The following is a 22,875-nucleotide window of genomic DNA, read 5'->3' as shown; positions in this document are numbered from 1 at the left end:
CTTTGGCGCAGACGTACGTGAGCGGCCTGATCGGTCTGCACGGTCCAGACACTTCTTGGCGCAGCGCTTAACCAGCCAAACACAGCGCTAATATTGCTCTAACCAAGTGTAAAACATTTTAAACATTTATAAAAACAATGTGTTGATGATTACACTCCTGCGAAAAATACGCACCAGCAGCAAAAAAGAATACGCTTCGTTGCTGCTACTGTGTATGGTTGAGCTCTATGCCACCAGGTGGCTGCACCGTGCAGACCATTCACATTTGCCCTTCTGCTCATCTCGGCTCATCCCGTTACGGCACAGTCAAGCGGCCAGACCCTGTCCCCTTGCGCTATATACCTTGCGCTTAGGTTTGCCCTAATATGGTACTCGCGAAACGCTAGTGCGTTAGTAATCTTCCGGTGTAAAGTGACGGCCACAAACGCGCAAATCCTGGCGCCGATCGGATAGCGGTAGTCCGATGCGCAGCAGCCAGTTCGCTCGTACGCTGCCCTGCAGAGGGACACGATGTCGCAGCTTGACATATTGCCAGTCACTACGTTTGCAGTCCACAAGGCAACAAAGTCGAATCATAGTGCTCTGACCGCGGAGCTCTCGTCAAAATGGAGTTCGTTGTAACACAAGCAGACGACACTTGCTGTGTGCCGGAAGTGCTTAAGTGTACTGAAAAATTGTTCTTGTGCATTCTCTTTCTGCTACTTTCTCTTTATAAAAACAAATTAACTAACATTCCAACTATTACGAAGATCATTTGTTTACCATAAAGTTGGAGAAATTATCGATCACGCGCACTGGTCAGCCAATCAGATAGCTCGCCCACGTGACGTCATATGGGTTATTTGCATCATATGGGTAGGGGCGGCTTAAAATTCCGCCGAGCAGTGCGCTGCGATCGACAGCGATGTGCATTTTTAAAACCTTATAATAAATTACACGCTTTACGCAGAGCACTTAGATGTGTCAATTAATGATCAGAAGGACCTACTCTAACGACTCAGTACGTTTGTAGAAAATCGCCAAAATCGTTTCAGGGTCCCTTTAATTTTTATAAACAGTATGTATTAAAACTAAAGAAATTCATGCCGAAACTCTTTTAGTAGTTGTCTGAATACACGTAAGCATTGTGCAACTCGCTCACCTCCACGCAGCCCGGTACCATTATAAATGTTATGGAACTTGGTCAGACCAGTATTAACCTTTATCAACCCTCACCGGTCGTTCGCTTGTCATGTTCGATAGCGAACATGATAAGGCAGGTTTAATTAAGAGAGTTCACTGCGGCACTCTAACCCACAACTATTGATGTTAATTAATGCAGAGTTAGCGACAATTAATTACGACAGAGTTAATTAAGACACTCGAACCCTCGACCTTTGGGGGGAGTCGAACCCACGACCTTTGGTGTTAAGTTTAATTTATCCGCGCTGTTGCAAAACAACTACTACATTTGCTGGGGGGAGGTATGCAATGCTTTATTGATGGTTCGGATGCTTGCTTTGGGCTTGCTTATGAAACGTATGCTGTTAATTCTGTGTGTTGTATGGGGCATTTCAATGAATCTTTGCACTGTTCGCTTCACTTTGCAGAGCACTTGTAGCCTCTGTCTGACGTTGGCATGCGCCATTGCATTTTTTGCTTGCTCACGGGGGTTTGTCAAACTGTTACGCTTTTAAAAAACAGCCTGCATATCATGACAAGGCCTTACGTAAATGCACAGTCAGCAGCTAGCTTTCGCGTTGACTAGCTTAATTAGCTACTTCAATCCGGTGTGTATTTCATTCCGACGCCCTATTAATTTTGTGCGGCGTTAAACTTGACTGGACGGATAAATGGCGTTTCTTTCAAAAATGCGAACCTTTGCTGTAGGCACGAGTTACGCGCCACTGTGCCTGATTATTACCGAACTTTTTTGACCACAGTGGAGTTTTCACTACATAACCCTAAAGGTCATTTTCCATCCACGTCATCGTTTTGTTTTTTTCCTCATGCGTTTGCTTTTCTTCCCACAGGGTTTCGGTCTTCTCGTCGGCGCGGCCGCCTTCGAGTGGATCCTCGGTCTGTGCTTGGTCCTCTTCTTTTTCACCTTCGTCCGGGAGTTCCACAAAGTGACGCTCGAGATCAAGGCCGACCTGCTGGTCGAGCATCTGGACGACGAGCCGATATTCCGCAAGTCGCCCTACATGTCCGAGACGACGTACCTCCGGGCCCACGAGACGTGACGCCAGTCCGCTTTAGCAAACGCGGTTTATAGGGTGGCGCTCTCGAACAATTCGCTGACCATCTTTCTGAAGACTGGTGAAACGCACGGATGTGCCTTAATTTCCCATATACTATATCCCAGGCCACTGACCGACCGGTGGCCTGGGAACAGCAGTAGAAGCACCATGTTGTAGCAACTACATGATGCGTATTTCCGGCGTGTTTTCGACGCCATGTGGCCGCGCTTATTTCGCGCACGGGATGCATTCGCTGTATTGAGAGCTTGAAAGGCGTTGCGTAAGATAACTTAAAAGCGCCATGAAATTTTCACGGGGCGCATTTGTGCCGGGAATGCATGCACCGTCGGCATGGCGCGCCGTGGAATACAGTCGAGGCGTCTGGGCGCCAAAAATACGCCGGAAATAGGTTTCGTGTGTTTGATGATTTGTGTAGCACACTTACGGAGGACCAACTGTGGGCAAATAAGGAAAGCCCGGTGCCAAAGTCTTGAGAAGGCAACTTGTCATCGCCAGAACAGCAATTGCTTTCCTTGGCTGGATTCGTGACAGCTTCCTTTCCCCACAAGCGCGATGGGCCAAAGGAAGCAGGATTAAGTTAATGAATGCTATCGCTACTGAAGATATTGGCGTATTGTCATTGCTGCGTCAGCCAGAACCGGCGTCTCAAGCTTGCGCTAGTTGCGGTCGTCGCCGAATTGCTTGTGTACTACCACTCTCATCAGCATATGTCTACATGAAGCGCGTCACGGACCCCAAAAATACGCTAGAAATACGTTGCAATGTGGCTGTCGGTTCGGCCTCTTTGGCATCTCGAACACATTTAGGAATCTGATGGGTAGGCCTACGTCTCTACCAGTGCGCAGTTTTCAGGTGGCTAAGAAGAACCGCACGATGCTACCGAGCAAAAACTGTGACAATGAAAACGGCGCACTGGGAATATTGTAGGAATGCGATAAATTAAAGACGCGCCGAGATGGAGGCTCCATAAACGCTAACGAATGTATGCGTGATAAAAACATCCGCGTGTCGGCGTGTCCTCGCGTCTATGTAGGTCTGTTGCACACCAATATGCTGTGCAAGTTCGCACCGGTGTTTAGATGAATCTTTCAGTTGAGTTTTTTTCTTTCGACATTCTCTATACGCTCATTCGTACTCTTATAAGTCGAACGCATCAATGAGACAATCTGGGTCAGTAAAACTCGGGCATTAACTTTCCTCTCATACACCTAATTTAATCGAAAGCGTTGACATACCAGCAAGCGTTCGTAGCTATTTTGGACAAGGGGCATATAAAGAAGTTTGTTTTTGAATCTGGAGCTTGGGCGATGTGTTCTGCTGGGTGATACCAACTCCCTTCTCTTCATTAAAAATTCGTTTTCATGCGTGTTCGGCGGGCGGGTGCCGTTATTGTTTAACGTGAGCGAAGAACTGTAGCGATGAGTTCTGACAAACCCGACAACAAAATCGTGCCGTTAAAGGCGAGTAGTTTACTTACAAACTACAAAATAAGCTGAACCAGCGTATGGCTCGAATTGCTTACAATGCACTTAACTCAAAATTATTCTTTCGCAACAGGATTATGAAAAAGATAGATTGAAACTAAGTGCATTCATAAGTCTGAGTATCGCAAATTTTATGACTTGATTTAGAGAACAGGCGAATTATGATTTTTGTATAGGAAATACTATAAAACATCATACTGTCGATAATGACATTGGATTTTGTTGGCTGAGTTCTCTTCTCACTTAAGCCCGCATGTGAAGTCTTTTTTTTTCTTTTTTCAAGTGTAGATAGACTTGCAGTAACTAAACAAGTGATTACTGTTATGAAACCACTTGTGAGCGTGTTTTTTGAAATACACATTTGTACGCGTGACGACTGTTTGTTTCTTCAGAGCCTTTATCTGTCGTAAATTGAGACGAGATCACAAATCTGTTTATCTTTATGTATTTGTTGCATTAAACACGTGCAATTTCAGTTTTGATAGCGATTGCTTCAAGGGACTGTGTACACTTTTGCAGGCACACTAGCGGACAGTGCAGGCTTGTTATGAGTCCTGCTGTAAAATAATGCTTTATGGAACCTCCACAAATTAGATGTCTCTCATTTCATTATCTCTGGATTGGGTAATAAAACTGCCCTACAGTAGCTAAATAATTAAAACTGGCCTGGCCAGGGCCCAATAAGATGTTGTGTTTGAAACCAAATCTTGGTGCCAATTTCTATACGTTAGTGATGACACTAGACTTTTACAACAAACATTTTAATCTTTCACAGTTCACAACAAGAGTCGGTCATAATATAAAACAACAAACGTATTAACGAAGGTTTCTCAACCTAAAGAATTGATGGCAGTGACTGACTGCAGTAGAGCAGTCGCGCTGGTAAGTCCTGAGCATCATTGAACTTTCTGGAGCTCTGACGCAACAGATATTACATATAGTGACACTGAGTAGTTCGCAAGTAGTGATATACGCATAAAATGAGTTACATATTCTTTGCAATCGCGACGTAGAAGAGGACGTGTTATCTTCAAACATTGAAACGCTGTGTTCTACTCCTGTCACGGAAAAGTAAGGTAAGTTTGTCACATTGCTTGATTTGTTATGTCTTGATTGTATGTAATTGTAGTGTTGCTCTGCACGGAAGGGTACACTGAAATGTTTGTGCGGCAAATGCTTGCGAATGTACGAAAAATAAAGATGCGCTGTCTTTTTGTCTATTAGGTGCATTGACACAAGTTCGCACAGCGCCAGCCATGCAAGGCCTTCTCACGAGGCCCGAAATGTGCGACGACTTAAACACGTTTTTACACGCGAGATGTTAGCACCGCGTTAACGGGAAAGTGAACGATGCTTGTACACGACGTCCGCATGCTTTAAACGTTTTTGTGATGCTTAACATTATAAATACTTCGTCCCGGTTATGTTGACCAGCCTGAAGTGCTTGCACTCTTCTAACGGCTGCTCTCGTCACAACTGCAGCGCGCAGCGAATTGCCCAAGCCGATGCGAGGGCAAAGACGACGGCTGCAGAGCCCGCGGCCGTAGTCCTGTGGGCCCCGTTGCACAGATCTCCCCGGCAGAAGCACATGTAGACGCGTCTGTTTTGGTACAGAGTCTCGGCGCACCTCTCCTCCAGATCGTCTGGGGGTCGCTGCAAGCACATCCGCTCGGTGGCAAGGTCGAAGTCTGCAAAGAACAAGAAAAAAGAAAGTGAGGGGAGAGGGGACAATGCATATTTTTTACTGGTTCGACACGGCTGAAGTGCATCGTGACCTGCTGTCACGCGCGCAGGTTCTCATAAAGAGCGTTTAATTTGAGGAATTTCGTCAGTCTTGTGCCACGGCGAACTTCATCCCCGCCGATCACGGCCTTCTGGGACCGCGGCTTTTGTAGTTTTATACTTGTGAAAGCGCGAGTTGATGTGACGCCACTGTAGGATATACAGCATACAAGGTTATGTCACAGGGTTACACCATACGGTTACGTCATTGCGGTGGCACGGTACTGCACTGTTAGCCAACGTGCGACTGCGATGGTTGCAGCTGTGTAAGCGCGGGCCGCGGCGGCTCTTGGGTCACGACGTTTTGCTGTTCCGAGGAAAAGGTCGTGGGTTTTAATTTTCAGCCTTGACGGCTGCGTTCTGCAGGTGGCTATGAAGCGTTAATTTCTGCGCAGGTTAAGAACATTAGGTGATTGAAATGGAACTTTTCAATACGGCATTATTTATTTATTTTGTGAGCGTATATATACTCCGTTTTTATACATTGCGTGCAATGCTGTAGAGCCTGTGCTTGCGGACAACTTTCTGTGGCACTGAAGGAAAAGATACAGGGATGGTGCTTCTGTAGATGTGTTACCGCGCCAAGTAGTCCGGCAGTGTCTGACAGGGATTTTGATTTCATGGAGCAGATACTGATTCGGCGCCGCTTGCACGTGAGACAGTTTTGCATCTACTGAGACGCGAAATAGAAAAGAAGGAACATAAGGTCACATTTGACACTCAGTGCTGTGCTTTGTCTTAGTTTGCTATTGTAAACAAAGTACTTGCTTTCTCTTTCCAATATTGATCTAACACGGATGAAAATCTCGGTGATTTTTTTTTTTTTTTTTTAGAAGAGCTCTCACCCGTGCGCACTTTGCCTTTGTAGCTTTTCCTTCGCTTCCACAAAAAGTTGTCCGCGAGTACAAAGAACATTTCCGCAGTTGCTGCGTTCGCACCGAAAAATAGTTCGGCGTTCTTGCAGCAATTATATAGGTGAAAGTGTCCTCTATTTAGATTCAGTATTAAGTGAAAAAAAAAGGAAGGTAATCCTTAAAAAGGAACAAACTATTTGTACGACTGCTAATACGTTGTTTTAGATAAATTTTCTTCTCGTTGTTATTGTTTTCGGGCTTTACTTTCCACCCGTCATGGCAGCCTCACATGTACATGGTCACGCGAGCAAACGCCGTTGGCGCACAGAGAAGGACAGATGAAACGCGCGAAATGATACGTTTTAGCGACCGAACTTCTTGTGTAGCCGCCACAGCGTTGCATGCTAAGCACCTAAGCACGAAACGGTGTAGACGAGTAAACGAGGTAGAAAAGTCAAAAGCAGTCCACCAACAAGTTATGCGAAGACGTAGAGATAAATATGGAAACTGCCAGAGGGAACTCTGCCTTGGCAATTCTTCAGCCATCATGGAAATCGTGAGTAACGCATGGCTTTTTGTACAGTTTGGCACGGATTTGTTCGTAATTTAAAAGACTTGGCAGCTTCGGTCATTGTTCCTTGTGGTTCACTTGTCTAACGTGCTAGCCTCGAAACGTCTAACTTGAATATGCAGGTTTTATATTTGTCAATTATTCGTTACATTGCGCGATTTCCTATGCATAAATAGGTTACATAAATGATGGCTTCTAAGTATAATCGCTACATTTAATTAGTACTATGCCAAGCGGTTAAATTTGTAACGCTCCGAAAACATTGAATGGTAGAATTAGAGGCAGAATGAGACATATCGGTGCAATGGAAAAATTGTGAGGAGATAGAGAGCGTCAGTAAGGATAATATTCCACGAAGTCATTTGGAACCAGAATGACGAAAAGTGAGCAATTATGTCTGCTGTGAGCAGCCATACCGAGTTATTTAAGGCGCACAAAGACGCAAATGCCAGATTTTTCATCTAATATTCTCAGTATGACACTATATGTGTCGGGCCTGATTCGCGCCGGGCCGTACGTGGACCACGACTGAGCGCTCTTAACTGCGAAAGACGCAACGTCAGTTCTCGCGCTATAGCTTACTCTCAAAAACTAAAGCAGCTATAGTTTGCTTTGCGAGAGACTTCAGTTTTATCCTCACGTGCCTGATTATACATACGATATATGGGGGTTCCGGTGTTTGCTACATGAACTGAAAACTTTGGTACGTCCAATCTGCTTCCCCCCTGCCCCCCCCTTTTTTTTTGGCGCTCTAATCTTTCGTTCAGCACAAAATACCCACATTGATACCAGGTTGGTGCGACCGCGTTTCCACAGTAGTGGAACGCAGGGACCTTTGCGTGCGGTTAGATTAAGCGAACGTAAATAAACCCCCAGCGGTTGAAACTAGACCGTTTAGACTCCCTCCCACCCACACACAGATCTGTCACAAGTGAAAATTTCGTAGGCAGTAGTGTATGCGTTGTGTATCAATAAACGGCTATAATTATGTGTGCATATTAATTTAAGCTGACAGGTATTGTTTTGTGTATTTAATGGTTAGGCAAAATTGGACGTAGTACTTGTATGTTTATTATGATGCCAGTGATACAAACGCGAAGTAAATTAGATTCAGATTCCTTCTTTCTTTCGTAACGAGAGCGGTTTCTTTTTTTTTTTTTTTTTTTGCGAAAGAACTCCAATGGTGTTCCCCCTTTATTCAATGTTGCTCCTCCCACTCACCCCCTGACAACTGGCGTTCCTATGGTGTATACTGTGTGTGTCATTGGAGATCATTACCCTTACGAGAAGCTATAACTATCGCTGTAATATGGAGAGGTTAGTGATGGTGGGTAGATGACCTGACGCTGTATCGAATCGGAATGTTTCGGGAATTTTCTTACATGGCACCATTGTCCTTGGCGGGAAACATTATATATCTGTGAAGCTCTCGTCCATGCCGAATTCTTCGCGCCTGCAGGAAGTTCAACATGGTTATTCACTGGACTAATAAAGAGACCTGCACACCATGATCGAGCACAGCCACAGAAAAATTTTAGAGAACATCGGTGTTTCTTTAGGGCTGGGTCTTCGTACTCGGATAATGTTCTAGCGTTGCTACTATATAAGCGCCGGTGAACCATCTGATGCCAGAGCTATGCATCTAAAGAGAGGTGACAAGTGGGCAGTTAATGGTCAAGCTAAACTCTACATCTCGATTACATATGCCAGAGCAGGCGGGATGTTTTTATGCAGAGGTAAGAAAAGCAAGCAGGATAACTAGGCTTTGACCACTTTTCTACCCTGCATGAGGGGAGGAGAAGTGAAAGAACAAATGAGTTCAGAACAATCACGCCTACCAGACAAGGCATAGCGTGTGTACCGTCGAGCCATCAAGTCTCTCGCCTTGAAGAGCAGTATAGAAGTGCGTGCGTGGCTTTCTGGGCTAATGACCTGTAACGCCAGGCTTCCATGACCTTTGAACCAGTAAAAGGCCGATTGTCCAAACTGTTCAAGGCACGCTATAGAGTTTGGCGTTGTTTGTCGTAATGGGAGCAGTGGCAGAGGAGGTGATCGTCGACAGTCTACAACTGCACGGAGCGCACCTCGGTGAGTTAGCCATTCTAATGCAATAGGTTTATCAATTAGTCGAGACTACTTCTACCTACAGCTTACACAGCTCTGTTGCATCACATCGTGTGAGCTTTGGTGGTAACATGCTATTGCACTGATGGATCGTGGCTGTGTAAGTACCGGTTGGAGTTCTGCGAATTACTCAAAGGATTCAAGATGGCGATGCTCTTTTGCAGCATCCACTCCATATATAATGGTTTAAGGAGGGTCTGCGCTTCAGCATGGGGCACTTGGTGCGGTGTCGTCGGCGAAGTCGTTACCAACGCCGCTGAAAGAATAGGTCATGTTCTCAGCAGCAACGCAATTACAAATTTCGCTGATTTCGGATACTAATTGGTCGTAATATCCATGGCATCAACTTCCCATGCTTTGTGGGATTGCAGAATATTTCTCATTTGCAAGGTGACTCTTTTCCAATATATTCCACAGAGGCGTGAAGAGTGGCTAGTTCGGATCCCGCAATTGCACTGTGGTAACTACTACGCTTTCTTCTTCTGCTTTAAATGGGACATACGAAAGGAAGGACACACACAAAGTACGCGTCTTCGCGTGTCATGTCCTCTAAGAGTGGCGCTAAGTTCTAGTGTTCAATTTGCAGGTTACGCTGTACCTATTAAGCTTGCTTTTACGAGTCAGTGTGCTCGAAGTCTGCCCATGAAGATAAGGTGCCCGAGCAACTGGAGTCGCTGATTAGAGTCTTTTCCCACTAAGCATCCGCGGCCACGAGCCAACCATACTACGGTTTGTAAACGACAGTTTCTTTTCTCTCTTTCATGGAATATGGAATATTCATAATGAGGGCCTCTCGTTGGTAGGTGTCATATGCGTCTTGGCTGGCTAACTATTCGCAGAATGATGTTGATCGTACTGGTTTTCATGCATGCGAGGAAATCGGCGGGACCATCGTACTGTGCCCTAGGGTCTAAATGAAACACCTTTATTGCATGCGCAGCGCAATCGAGTTCAACTTTGCCCTTGTATTATAGTATTCTTCGTCAATATTGACACGTGTACTTATATTTATCGGGCGACCACGTTTCGCCGCCTAACAAATCTTATCGCACAGCGCGGGACGCGCTTGCATGTATCCGAAGTTTCTGGAAAGTTATCGATGCTTCTATCCACAGTCTGTTGTCGACGAACCTTCTGTTATCTGATTTATTCGCCTGACTCGAATGGTGTAGAACTTTGTGGAAGGCACGCGGGTCCCAACGATTAGTCTGGAACATTCGACGATCCTGTATAAAAGCCGACGCGCTTGACCCGCTGATCAGATTTCCGACGATCGCCGACTGTGTTCGCCGCTTTCGTTGTGCTATAAGTGTAGCCTGTTTTGTGGGCACAAGTTCGCCCAATAAAAGTTAGTTTTCTCGTTCACAGTATTGCTACTGTGTTCTTCTACGTCACCACCACGTGACATCTGGTGGAGGTGCTTTGCGTTCATGTACCGGACGCCCCCACAAAGCCGTGACCCAAGCCCTCACTCGGAAGACACCAACGTCGCCAAGAACCAGCGAGGTAGCCGCAGGCTGCAAGGACTGCCCCCGGAGCACGGACTTTTGCCTGAGACGACTAGGAAGATGGCCACCACGTCAACCCCAATGGCAGCCCCAGCGTCACCCGTCGTGCTGCAGCAGCCCAGGGAGCCTCCGACGTTCCGCGGTTCAACTTTCGAGGACCCGGAAAGCTGGCTCGAGACGTACGAGAGAGTTGCTACCTTTAACAACTGGAACAGCGACGACAAACTGCGATATGTCTTCTTCGCTTTGGAAGACGCGGCCAGGACGTGGTTCGAGAACCGAGAAGCCACCTTAACGACCTGGGAACTTTTCCGAAGCGGCTTCCTGCAGACGTTCGCAAGCGTCGTACGCCGAGAACGAGCCCAAGCGCTATTAGAAACCCGGGTGCAGCTACCTAATGAGACGACCGCGATCTACACGGAAGAAATGAGCCGTCTCTTCCGCCACGCCGACCCTGAAATGCCCGAGGAGAAGAAAGTCCGCCTGCTGATGCGTGGTGTGAAGGAGGAACTTTTTGCCGGAATGGTACGAAGCCCACCGAAGACCGTGGACGAGTTTCTTCGCGAGGCCACCAGCATCGAGAAGACACTCGAGATCCGAAACCGGCAATTCGACCGCCGCACAAACTCGACGAACTACGCCGGAGTTCAATCACTGGCCACGGACGATCTGCGCGAGACCATCAGGGCCATTGTGCGCGAAGAACTGCGCAAGGTCTTGCCTTCGTCGCAGCCTCAAGTGGCCTCTATCGCCGACATCGTGAAAGAAGAGGTGCAACGATCCCTTGGAGTTGCTGAGGTGCTACCAGAACCACCGCAGCCGGAAGCAATGACCTACGCCGCCGTCGTCGCCCGCCGTCAAGGCCCCCCTGCGCGACCGCGCCAAGGTCCTGCAACACCGCAATTCCGTCGTCCGCCGCCAGCGCGCCCACCCGTCGCCCAGCGCACCTATGCGAGGAAGACGGACATTTGGCGAGCCCCCGACCACCGCCCGCTCTGCTATCACTGCGGAGAAGCCGGCCATGTGTACCGCCGATGCCCATACCGCGACATGGGACTGAGAGGGTTCGCCGTCAACGCGCCGCGTCCACAGCTTGGGGAGCGCCCACGTGACATTGCCGATTACCTAGCCAGCACTCAGTGGAACTCTCGACGACCGTCCCGTTCGCCGTCACCAGGCCGCTACCTGTCGCCGCAGCGCCGTCCATACACTGGCCCAGCCCGGGGCCGCTCTGCAAGCCCATACCCGGAAAACTAAAAGCAGCAACCGATGGAGGTGCGGTTGCTGTTCGTCGAACTGACGAAGATCCTCCGCCGCCGACGAAGACGACGAAGAGACCATCTCGACGACATAACGACACGCCGCCGTCCCGACGAAGTCTGGAAGCCAAGACTACACCGACGAAAGACGACTTGACGACGCGACGTTCCAGCTTCAGATCAACACGACGCAGCCGTGATCCGACGCCAAGACCCAACTGCAACGCCAGACAAAGAACCACCGACCTCGACGTGCTTCTCGACGGCCACGCAGTCACTGCCTTAGTCGACACAGGGGCCGATTACTCCGTAATGAGTGGACACATCGCCGTCCAGTTGAAGAAGGTTAAGACTGAATGGGAAGGCCCTCAAATTCGGACCGCTGGAGGACACCTGATTACGCCGACAGGAATGTGCACGGCAAGAATTACCATTCACGACCGGACTTACCCTGTCACCTTCGTTATCCTCCAACAGTGTTCACGAGACGTCATTCTCGGCATGGACTTCCTCAACCAACACGGCGCAGTCATCGACCTGAAGTCGAAGTCAATAACGCTGTCGGAAGATCATGCAATACCGCCGGAGAGCCCTCGTAGTCACCACGCCTTGAGTGTGCTTGAAGATCAAGTGAGCATCCCGCCTCGCTCCAGCATTGTTATTTCGGTCGGCACCGAAACACCCGCTGACGTAGAAGGCGTCATCGAAGGCGACCAACGTCTACTGCTCGACCGTGAAATTTGCGTCGCAAGAGGGATCGCTCGACTGCACGGAGGAAACACGAAAGTGTTGCTGACAAACTTCAGCAAGGAGTTCAAGCACATCAACAAGGGCACGACGATCGCATACATCGAGGAAATTGTGGAAACCAGCCATGCCTTTGTCCTCTCGGATTCTATCGAATCTACCCCGACAACCGTAGTTCCCGAGCCATACTTCGACATAAGTCCAAGTCTCCCCGTGATTAAGCAGCAACAGCTCAGAAGTCTGCTTCGACGATACAAAGGCTGCTTTTCGACGTCATCGAGGATACGACAAACACCAGTCGCAAAGCATCGCATAATAACCGAAGAATGCGCTCGACCACTACGCCAGAGCCCTTACCGAGTTTCGACGCGGGAACGTGAAGCTATAAGAGAACAAGTCGACGAAATGCTGCGCGACGACATCATCCAGCCGTCGAAAAGCCCGTGGGCATCCCCTGTTGTCCTGGTAAAGAAAAAGGACGGAACCCTACGTTTCTGTGTCGATTATCGTCGACTGAACAAGATCACGAAGAAGGATGTATACCCCCTCCCACGGATAGACGACGCATTAGATCGGCTCTGCAACGCTAAATACTTCTCGTCGATGGACCTCAAGTCTGGCTATTGGCAAATTGAAGTCGACGAAAGAGATCGCGAAAAGACCGCCTTCATCACCCCAGACGGCCTCTACGAGTTCAAGGTTATGCCATTTGGACTGTGCTCGGCGCCTGCAACGTTCCAGCGCGTGATGGACACGGTTTTAGCAGGATTGAAGTGGCAGACCTGTCTCGTTTACTTGGACGACGTCGTTGTCTTCGCCGAAAATTTCGACGAACACCTTAGGCGGCTCGCAACAGTACTCGAGGCCATCAAGTCATCAGGGCTCACTCTGAAGCCAGAAAAGTGCCGCTTCGCCTACGATGAGCTTCTGTTCCTAGGCCACGTCATCAGCAAGTCTGGAGTCCGCCCCGACCCGCAGAAGACAGCTGCCATCGCAAAGTTCCCGCAGCCCACCGACAAAAAGGCAGTGCGTAGATTTCTTGGCATGTGTGCCTACTACAGGCGATTTGTCAAGGACTTTTCACGCATCGCTGAGCCGCTGACACAGCTAACTAAATGTGACATCGAGTTCAAGTGGGAAACGCCGCAGGCCGACGCATTTGAAGAACTCAAACGACGCATGCAGTCGCCGCCCGTACTTGCGCACTTCGACGAGCTCGCCGATACCGAAATCCACACTGACGCCAGTAGCCTAGGCCTCGGTGCCGTCCTAGTCCAGAGAAAAGATGGACATGAACACGTGATAGCTTACGCTAGCCGGTCGTTGTCAAAAGCGGAAGGCAATTATTCCACAACGGAAAAGGAATGCCTAGCCATCGTTTGGGCTACAGCGAAATTTCGCCCTTACCTATATGGCAGGCCATTCAAGGTGGTCAGCGATCATCACGCGTTGTGTTGGCTAGCTAACTTAAAGGACCCTTCAGGACGGCTGGCATGGTGGAGCCTCAGACTACAAGAATACGACATCACTGTAACATACAAGTCCGGTCGAAAACACTCAGATGCCGATTGCCTATCACGCGCCCCCATTGACCCGCCGCCGCAAGATAACGAGGACGACGACGCCTTCCTTGGAATAATAAGCGCGGAAGACTTCGCTGATCAACAACGAGGGGACCCGGAGCTTAAAGCCCTTGTCGAGTATTTGGAAGGGCACACCGACGTTGTCCCTAGGGCATTTAAGCGTGGATTATCTTCGTTCACGCTTCAAAACAACCTACTCGTGAAGAAAAACTTTTCACCAGTCCGCGCCAACTACCTTCTTGTTGTTCCGTCGGCGCTGCGTCCAGAAGTACTCCACGCCTTACACGACGATCCCACTGCTGGGCACCTCGGATTCTCCCGGACGCTGTCGAGGATACATGAAAGGTATTACTGGCCGCGTCTTACCGCCGACGTCGCCCGTTACGTCAAGACATGCCGAGACTGTCAACGACGCAAGACACCACCGACAAGGCCAGCAGGGTTACTACAGCCGATTGAACCTCCTCGTCGACCATTCGAGCAGATTGGGATGGATTTGTTGGGGCCGTTTCCGACGTCAACATCCGGGAATAAGTGGATCGTCGTAGCGACGGACTATCTCACCCGATTCGCTGAAACAAAAGCTCTACCGAAAGGCAGCGCAGCCGAGGTGGCGAAATTTTTCGTCGAGAACATCCTGCTGCGACATGGCGCCCCAGAAGTCCTCATCACCGACAGAGGAACGGCTTTTACAGCAGAGCTCACCCAAGCCATTCTGCAATATAGCCAGACAAGCCACAGGAGGACAACTGCCTACCATCCGCAAACTAATGGTCTCACGGAGCGCCTGAATAAGACCCTCGCCGACATGCTAGCGATGTACGTCGACGTTGAGCACAAGACGTGGGACGCGGTCCTGCCGTATGTAACCTTCGCTTACAACACGGCGGTGCAAGAAACAACACAGATCACGCCGTTTAAGCTGGTTTACGGCAGGAACCCGACGACCACGCTCGACGCCATGCTGCCCCACGTCATTGACGAAGAGAATGTTGACGTCGCTAGCTATCTCCAGCGCGCCGAAGAAGCCCGACAGCTCGCCCGCCTCCGGATCAAGAGCCAGCAGAGGACCGACAGCCGACGCTACAACCTCCGACGACGCTTTATCGAGTACCAGCCCGGTGACCGTGTTTGGGTTTGGTCCCCTATACGCCGACGAGGACTGAGCGAGAAGCTCTTGCGTCGCTATTTCGGACCGTACAAGATCATCCGACGTATTGGCGTACTGGACTATGAGGTCGTGCCAGACGGCATTTCGCTGTCACAGCGGCGTCGCTCACGACCTGAAATTGTCCACGTTGTGCGACTCAAGCCGTACCACCAGCGTTGACGAACTTTGGGACTTCGCGTAACTGACTTTTAGACTTGATTTCTTTTCGTTGTTTTGTTACTTATGCTTAATAAGTGTCCTTTTGTGTGTCGCTCTCTTATATTTGTAGCATCGGGACGATGCTTTTTAAGAGGGGGGTATTGACACGTGTACTTATATTTATCGGGCGACCACGTTTCGCCGCCTAACAAATCTTATCGCACAGCGCGGGACGCGCTTGCATGTATCCGAAGTTTCTGGAAAGTTATCGATGCTTCTATCCACAGTCTGTTGTCGACGAACCTTCTGTTATCTGATTTATTCGCCTGACTCGAATGGTGTAGAACTTTGTGGAAGGCACGCGGGTCCCAACGATTAGTCTGGAACATTCGACGATCCTGTATAAAAGCCGACGCGCTTGACCCGCTGATCAGATTTCCGACGATCGCCGACTGTGTTCGCCGCTTTCGTTGTGCTATAAGTGTAGCCTGTTTTGTGGGCACAAGTTCGCCCAATAAAAGTTAGTTTTCTCGTTCACAGTATTGCTACTGTGTTCTTCTACGTCACCACCACGTGACAATATACGTTCGCGCCACAGCTGTGAATGCGAGACAAGATTTAAGACAGTCCAGGGCGAGTATACTACTCACCTTCGTCCCGTCCTTCGACGAGCTTTCCGCACCATTTGGAGGCGCACGGCGAGGCCTCGACCCCACGAACGCCTTCGACCGTGGTCTCGTTGTAGGGGAACGGGTCCCGACAGTCGCCCAGCTGGCCCCTAGAGCGGCACACGTAGCAGTGCGACGTACGACCTGTAAGTCAGTTGTTGCAGAAGGTTCAGTGCTTGAAGCCCACGGCGGCGCCATCAGCAAGCAAGGGCCACCATGCTTGAAGTAACTAGCTTTATTTCTTTTTCATTTACAAATACTGCTGTCTCTATTTCGGGACATAGCAGGAGTGGATACAGATTTTAGTACATACAAAATAAATGACACAAGATGACCAAAATGACACAAGTGATGCGATCGCTTTTGATCGAGTGTTTGTCATAAAAAGAAACTGTGCTCTTGGCTAGTTTTCGAGCGCTTCAAGTTTGGTCTTGGAGGTGCACATCCATGAGAGGCGCTGGTCTTAATGAAAATAGGAGGTGTTAGCCTGTTCAGAAGTCTGGCATGTAATAAGCGGAGGAAAGTAGAAAGGTGATCACACATACGCGAAGAGATGCTAGATTTAATAAGAAACTGGAGCTACAAGATTGCCTGTGGGTGAAACATTAGCTTGTCGCTAGTTTGAACAGTACCCTTTCTAGTTTGCATGTCGCATGAGGAACAGCATCCTTCATTTCGATCTTTTCTACCTGCGCAAAAGAAGTATTGACAGAGCCACGTAAACGACAAAATTAGCGGAGCGCAGCTCTCTGATCGGCACAGCTTTCGCGCGCATTGTTTCTTGTAGCACACTGAACAACAGAAAATAATCGCAACATATGCTAGTCGCGCACCTTTCTTTCGATTGCGCTGTCCTCCAACAGCATCCTGACATCAGACAGTAATGAAAACAGCTTATTCGCTTTGCATCCTCCACCGATTATTCATTGTACTCGCATGTCTCGCCGAGCAAGCAGAACAAGGGTGCACTCACAATAACAGGCACACTACGCGCAATACACATGACACGAAACCTGCGACGGGGTCGCGCGTAGGAGCTTATGTCACACTCCGTCTTTTCCAAGTTCAGCCGGACGAGAGAGAAGAGTCCCCTCTTGACACTTTTGCTTTGGGAACAATATAGAGCGGTGCTCATAAGGGGGCGTGGCTTACAGCACACTTCTGACAAAGGATTTAGAACAGGTTCCAACAACGTGCTCGCAAAAGTTGGAAGTTAAAGTTCCCGCGTTGCTACGTCATAATTGCGACTCGTTGCTATAGACAGCCGGCACACGTCCCAGTGTGTTCATTGCACTCATCTATAGGCAACCAAAGTGGCTCTTTTTAAACACCTTTCGGGGCCTCCGGGCTTGTTCCGCACTTCAATAGCCACCGGACGGCCTGACAAAAGGCAGCCCACGACCTACTTTCCCTGCTTAGGGCGTACAGCGAGCGTTTGTCTTTATAAATAACGAAACCATTCACACTGCGTGTATTGAATTGCCGGCAGAGAGGGTGCACTTTTTTGAGCCTGAAGGCTACAGCGAGAGCTGTGCGTCATTCCGGTTGAGTAGCCGCCGAGCAAGGATAACGGCTCATATAGAGACGGAAGTTCTCGAAGACGGCTTACGGTCACTTGGAACTGCTCCAGCTATGCTTCGCGCCAGAAATTATAGCGGCGCTTTTATTCGCATAACTGTAAAAAAGTGCCGTGGAGGCCGAGGCATCGATAGATACCGATGTTGGTACGCTCAGCACTGGAAATAGCTGTACCCGGTCGCATGCGTCGTGCCTTTTCCTGGTCGGCAGCTGGCCGGTTGGCGCTCACCTTTTGTCGTTGTGTGGCTCCTTGCACTCGCTTTTCTACACAATTACTTTCCGTGTCTGTTTTCTTTGTGCATCTTGTTCATTCCTTTAACTTGATGTGATCTGACGGTCGACCTCTGGCGGGAGTCCGGAAGAGAACACCGCATTCGTTTATTGCTAACATTGGCATTGTCAAGCCTCACTCACGAAACCTCTTTTAATTTAAATATTCCCAGCTATGCGCCGTGATCTCTTTGTTTTAAGTAGCAGACCTTACTGCAGTTCCTCGCTTTTAACCAAACTAGGCATTAATAACATATTTTCGAATGAGGACTGTGCATTCTTCTTTTTGCCAGGTCGTAATTCCTGCTGAATATTGGACCCTGTAGTCTTGTCCTGTTTAAACTCGATTAGTCGCGATGAAAATATTTATACATAATTAAAACATTGATTGATTAATTGTAAGCTTAACCGATCAATATCCAAAGTCCTAGTCTGTTAACCGCATTGTGGTGTCTCCTGAACACTGCGTATTTTACATCCAAAGCAGCCTCTTAGACCTTGTATGGAATCAACCAAATTATAGATTGCCGAGGCTTGCACTTGCGGCAACTTTCTTGCTGCTCTTCGAAGGTCACTCAGACAGAAAACCGCCAGATTCCTTCGTGTTCTTTTTTTTAATTATCAGTATTTTTTGTTATGTGGCAAACTATACCGCACCGGAACAGTAGATTACCAACCAATGGACGCGTTCATTTACCACCGCGTTCTAGGCACTGGGCCCTCAATTTACGCAAACCTGACGTAATTAAAGCATTATCTTGAGTTTTCCGACTTACCACTGGGGTAGGGGAGCTGGGGGCGTAAATATGCATTCGTTCTTTCTCTCTTTTAGCCTCCGCACGTTATTAATCAGTGGCGTAATTTCAGCATCCCCAGCGTAGGGTAGCCAACCGGATCTTTTTCTCTGGTTAACCTCCCTGCCTTTCCCCTTTCCTCTCTCTCTCTCTCTCTGTCTCTCAGCATAGTTTGTTGTGACGTTACATTAGAAGTACTAATTTCTCCACGCATTTTATGGGGAACACAAGCTTGCCGTATGCATTTTCCTTTTCCTTTTGTTCTGAATATGTCCAGGTGTGCAGTTATAGCGTAATACTCCAATAGACAAATGAATGGGTGAGGAAAGGTGAATGAATGGGCAAATCGCGTATTTAAAGCCGCAGTAAAACGACACGTACGCGTATCAATGGTGCGTATATGCCGCGACATAGCACAAGATGGTTTGGCGAGCACTGTACTTGCATGAAGTGAACCACTGAACGAAACCTACGAGCGATGTGCCAAAACGAAACCTCGCTGACGGAGCGTCGCTGTTGCGAGAATCCCGAAAATCACTGCACCCTCTCCACTTCTGACGGACGCGCGCATACTGTAGTTTCTGTTTGCGTCAACACTACACGGACGCCGAATAGGGGCCTTTAAAGAGCTCGTACTCCTGCTGCAACGCAGCTACGATACAGTAACTTACGCGCCGATTTGGAACGTTTAATACACCAGGGTCGGAAAGGACACCTTGGATGGGCCACTCGCGTATGACGCGTGCGCGAAGCGCATTGCGATCCGCAACAGTGCGATTCACGGTTGTACTCACGGCCTTCGACCAGCGATGGAAGCAGAACCATGGCCAGCAGTGCCGCCAGTGACAGCGAAGCGAGGCCTAGTCGGCGCTTCGAGGCTCCGAAGGAGAACATAGCCGTGTTCGACGACCTCGCCGTTTCTCTCAGAACCGTGTGGCGCCAGTCCGTTGACACCGCCTTGTCGCGCTGCCTCGCTCCTTGCAGGACTACGGGGCGAAGCTTCGCTTTGCTGCACAGGCCTCTTCTCACGTCAACATGGTCGTCACACCGCGATCTCCCGACCCGCTGCTCACGTGTCACTTGTTGCCGGTCGGTCGATGTGTCTGTGGTCGAGTTGAGACGAAAGCGGGGTAGCGCGGCGGGGAGACCAGGTGTTCTTTTTTTTTCTTAGGAAGCGAGGCGCGGATTCCAGTTAGGCCCAAGGCGTTCGTTCCTCCACGTCGTCGTCGGCGGCCTGGAAGGGCACAGTGCGGAGCGCGCGGCAGTGGTGGAAGAAGAAAGACCGGTTTTCCTCCGCGGCCCAGCCTGGCCTGGCAGTGGAGAGAGGGAGGGACCCTCGCACACCTCTCGGGGTGTTTCGCAGTGACGGTGCGGTTGACCCCCTTCGCGAGGACCTGACTTCGCCACCGGAACGATCCGGAAAGAGAAATCGGGCGTTGCGGGGCTTGAACGCGCGCGCGGTCGCCGGCAGGACGCTAATTGATTGGCCGACTAATTGGTCGGCCAGGAATGCGCTCATCCACAAGCAGGAACCTATCTGCTACGGTTATGGAAGCGCCGGTGAGGTTGTCTGACGAAATATGTCTTATTCAAAACTGTCTACTCGAGAAAAGTTGGTATGTTCGTTTTCAGTGCCCGAATTTTGCAGGGCTCCTTCCGTGGCAGTGGCAGCGAAATCAAAACTAACAGCGAAGAGGCTGGTTCGATGGCATTTAGTTACCGCGAAAGAAAACATTTTGCGTATCGAACCCACAAACTTCTACTCGTCATAAGACGGGAAGTCCTCATATATGTAAGCTTCTTAGAGCAACTGAAAATCATGGAGAGAGTATAAGTAGCCCGAACAAAACTATTTACATATTGTAGAATATGAGCTTCATAAGTAAAGAAAATAAATAAATAAGACGCTCATAGCTTGGGCCAAAATAAATAAAAGATATCGTTTCAGCTTGCATGGATAGCTGGCGCAGGAACGTGTGTTGGGAGTTAAAGACGGCATACGTGGAGAATTGGCAGGTTAGCCGAAAGGCGAGCGTCAAAAAAAAAAAAAAAAAACCATAAGAAAGAAAAAAGAGAAACAGGAACCGCGCAAACTTGTACTGTTTCCCTCTAAATGACCGTGTACCAACTAGCCAGCAGGGGGCAGGCTCTCTTGAAATTAAGGAAGTTCTCCGTGAAGATGAAAATGGATGGGGATGTTTTGTGAGCGCTTAACTTTGCGTGCCTGGCGACACCGACGATAGCGGTACGTCTTAAACGGACATTAAATATGACTTTTAAGCCCTGTCAAACCCCAGCCAGACGGGCAAATTTAGTGACACTTCGAGCAAGCGCATGCTTTGCCTTTTGTACTTGCAGGCTGTCAGACCGAAAGGTGCACTGACAATTGCTGTGGAGTACAGCGATTCCCGTACAGCGATTCCCATTCAAGGCGCTTGCCCTCTCTCAAAAGAGATCGGAGATTGACGTGGCAGAGGATTTCTGCGCCAGATTATCCGGCCAACTCACAGCTACCAACATTCCATCGCCTTCGAGTAACTGTCCGCCACCACGTGATCACCGGATGGATCTACCATTCTCAATCCACGAACTTAAGGCAGCATTAGCTTTGTGTAGCCGCACATCAGCGCCAGGACGTGACGGAATTTCCTATCGAGCTCTGTGTCACCTGGGTGAGCGAGCGAGAGGAGTTCTCCTTGAAGTGTACAATGAATCTTGGAGAGATGGCACACTACCAACAACCTGGAAGACAAGTCGCCTTGTTCCACTGCTGAAGCCTGGCAAGCCGCCGTTGGAACTCTCATCATATCGCCCGATCGCGTTGGCGAGCTGTGTGGGCAAAGTAATGGAGAGGATGGTCCTAGGACACCTGGAGTGGTACTTGGAGTACCACAACACCTACCCAGATGCCATGGCGGGCTTCCGACGTGGTCGATCATCGATCGATAACGTCGTCGACCTGGTCACCTACATTCAACATGAGAAATGCCGTAAGCGTCTCTGCGCTTCCTTATTCCTCGACGTTAAAGGGGCGTATGACAACGTTACGCATGAAGCCATCCTCTCTGCTCTCGCAGAGGTAGGAGTGGGTGGTCGGATGTTTAAGTGGATACGGAGTTATTTATCCATGCGATCCTTTTTTGTAAGCACCGAAGAAGGCCATACTTGTCTACATTATAGCTACCGCGGCGTCCCCCAAGGCGGTGTACTTAGCCCTGTGTTATTTAATCTAACACTAATTGCTCTCCTTGAGCACGTGCCAACTGCAGTCAGGCTATCAATGTACGCGGATGACATCTGCATATGGACGTCTGCAGTAACACGCCTACAGTTGCGAGCGAGAATTCAGAGAGCCGCCACACAAACTGTTCTCTACCTTCGTAATCGAGGCCTGGAAATTTCCTCAGAGAAATGCGCACTAGTGCCATTTACGCGCAATCCCATGGCCAACTACAATGTAACGATAAATGGCCAAATAATACGACGGGTCTGATCGTACAAGTTTCTAGGTGTTATAATCGACAGGGACTTGTCATGGAGCCCTGACATTATCATACGTGAAAAACGGTTGACAGGCATCTGCCACCTGTTCAAGTTTTTCGCTGGCAAGACCTGGGGAATGTCGCCAAGTGCGATGCATCAACTGTACAGGGTGCTTTTCCTAGGATTTCTGCGATACAGCTTGCCAGCAATAAACAACACAGGTAAAACAAATCTACGCACAATACAAAGTCTTCAGGGTCAAGTGCTCCGGATCTGTCTAGGCCTGCCTCAGAGTGCTTCAACGGTGGCTACGATAGCAATCGCTGGAGATCACCTTGTCAGAACCCACATTGAAATTGAAGTACTCAGGACCCATATAAGGCATCTGACCAGGACTCCTCGTCACCACTTGGCCTCCCTAACAACGGACAGACCACACACATCTTTTAGCCGGACGATAACCGCACATGACGAATCATTGCCAGCTTGTTTCACCCCGGCTGCGAGACCTTCGATTCCTCCATGGTGCCTCGCTCAGCCAAAAATAAACCTCACAATACCTGGTATCTCGAAAAAAGCTGATCTATCATCGCCAGCCCTTAGACAGCTCACGCTACTACA

General features: G+C 49.1%; 2 protein-coding genes across 2 annotated transcripts in view; one reads left to right on the top strand and one right to left on the bottom strand.

The window, feature by feature from the left end:
* Positions 1-4,199, top strand: part of LOC126537554 (DNA damage-regulated autophagy modulator protein 1-like) — an 18,934-nt gene extending 14,735 nt beyond the window's left edge. Inside the window, exon 7 of the mRNA XM_050184664.3 lies at positions 2,013-4,199. Within this exon, the coding sequence (XP_050040621.1) occupies positions 2,013-2,222 (210 nt within the window). The 3' untranslated portion in view covers positions 2,223-4,199. The remainder of the gene's footprint in view (positions 1-2,012) is intronic.
* A 270-nt stretch (positions 4,200-4,469) lies between these two features.
* rtv (QVR superfamily protein rtv) lies at positions 4,470-21,120 on the bottom strand. Its single transcript, XM_050184668.3, has 3 exons — positions 19,566-21,120; positions 16,112-16,273; positions 4,470-5,412 (listed from the first exon to the last, which is right to left on the bottom strand). Exons 1-3 carry the CDS (start codon positions 19,663-19,665, stop codon positions 5,195-5,197), a joined length of 480 nt encoding a protein of 159 aa, XP_050040625.1. The 5' UTR covers positions 19,666-21,120; the 3' UTR covers positions 4,470-5,194.
* Between the last annotated feature and the right edge of the window lie 1,755 nt (positions 21,121-22,875).

Source organism: Dermacentor andersoni, chromosome 4, assembly GCF_023375885.2.
Source record: "Dermacentor andersoni chromosome 4, qqDerAnde1_hic_scaffold, whole genome shotgun sequence".
NCBI classification, from domain to species: Eukaryota; Metazoa; Arthropoda; class Arachnida; order Ixodida; family Ixodidae; genus Dermacentor; species Dermacentor andersoni.
This window is presented reverse-complemented; position numbering and strand designations above follow the sequence as displayed.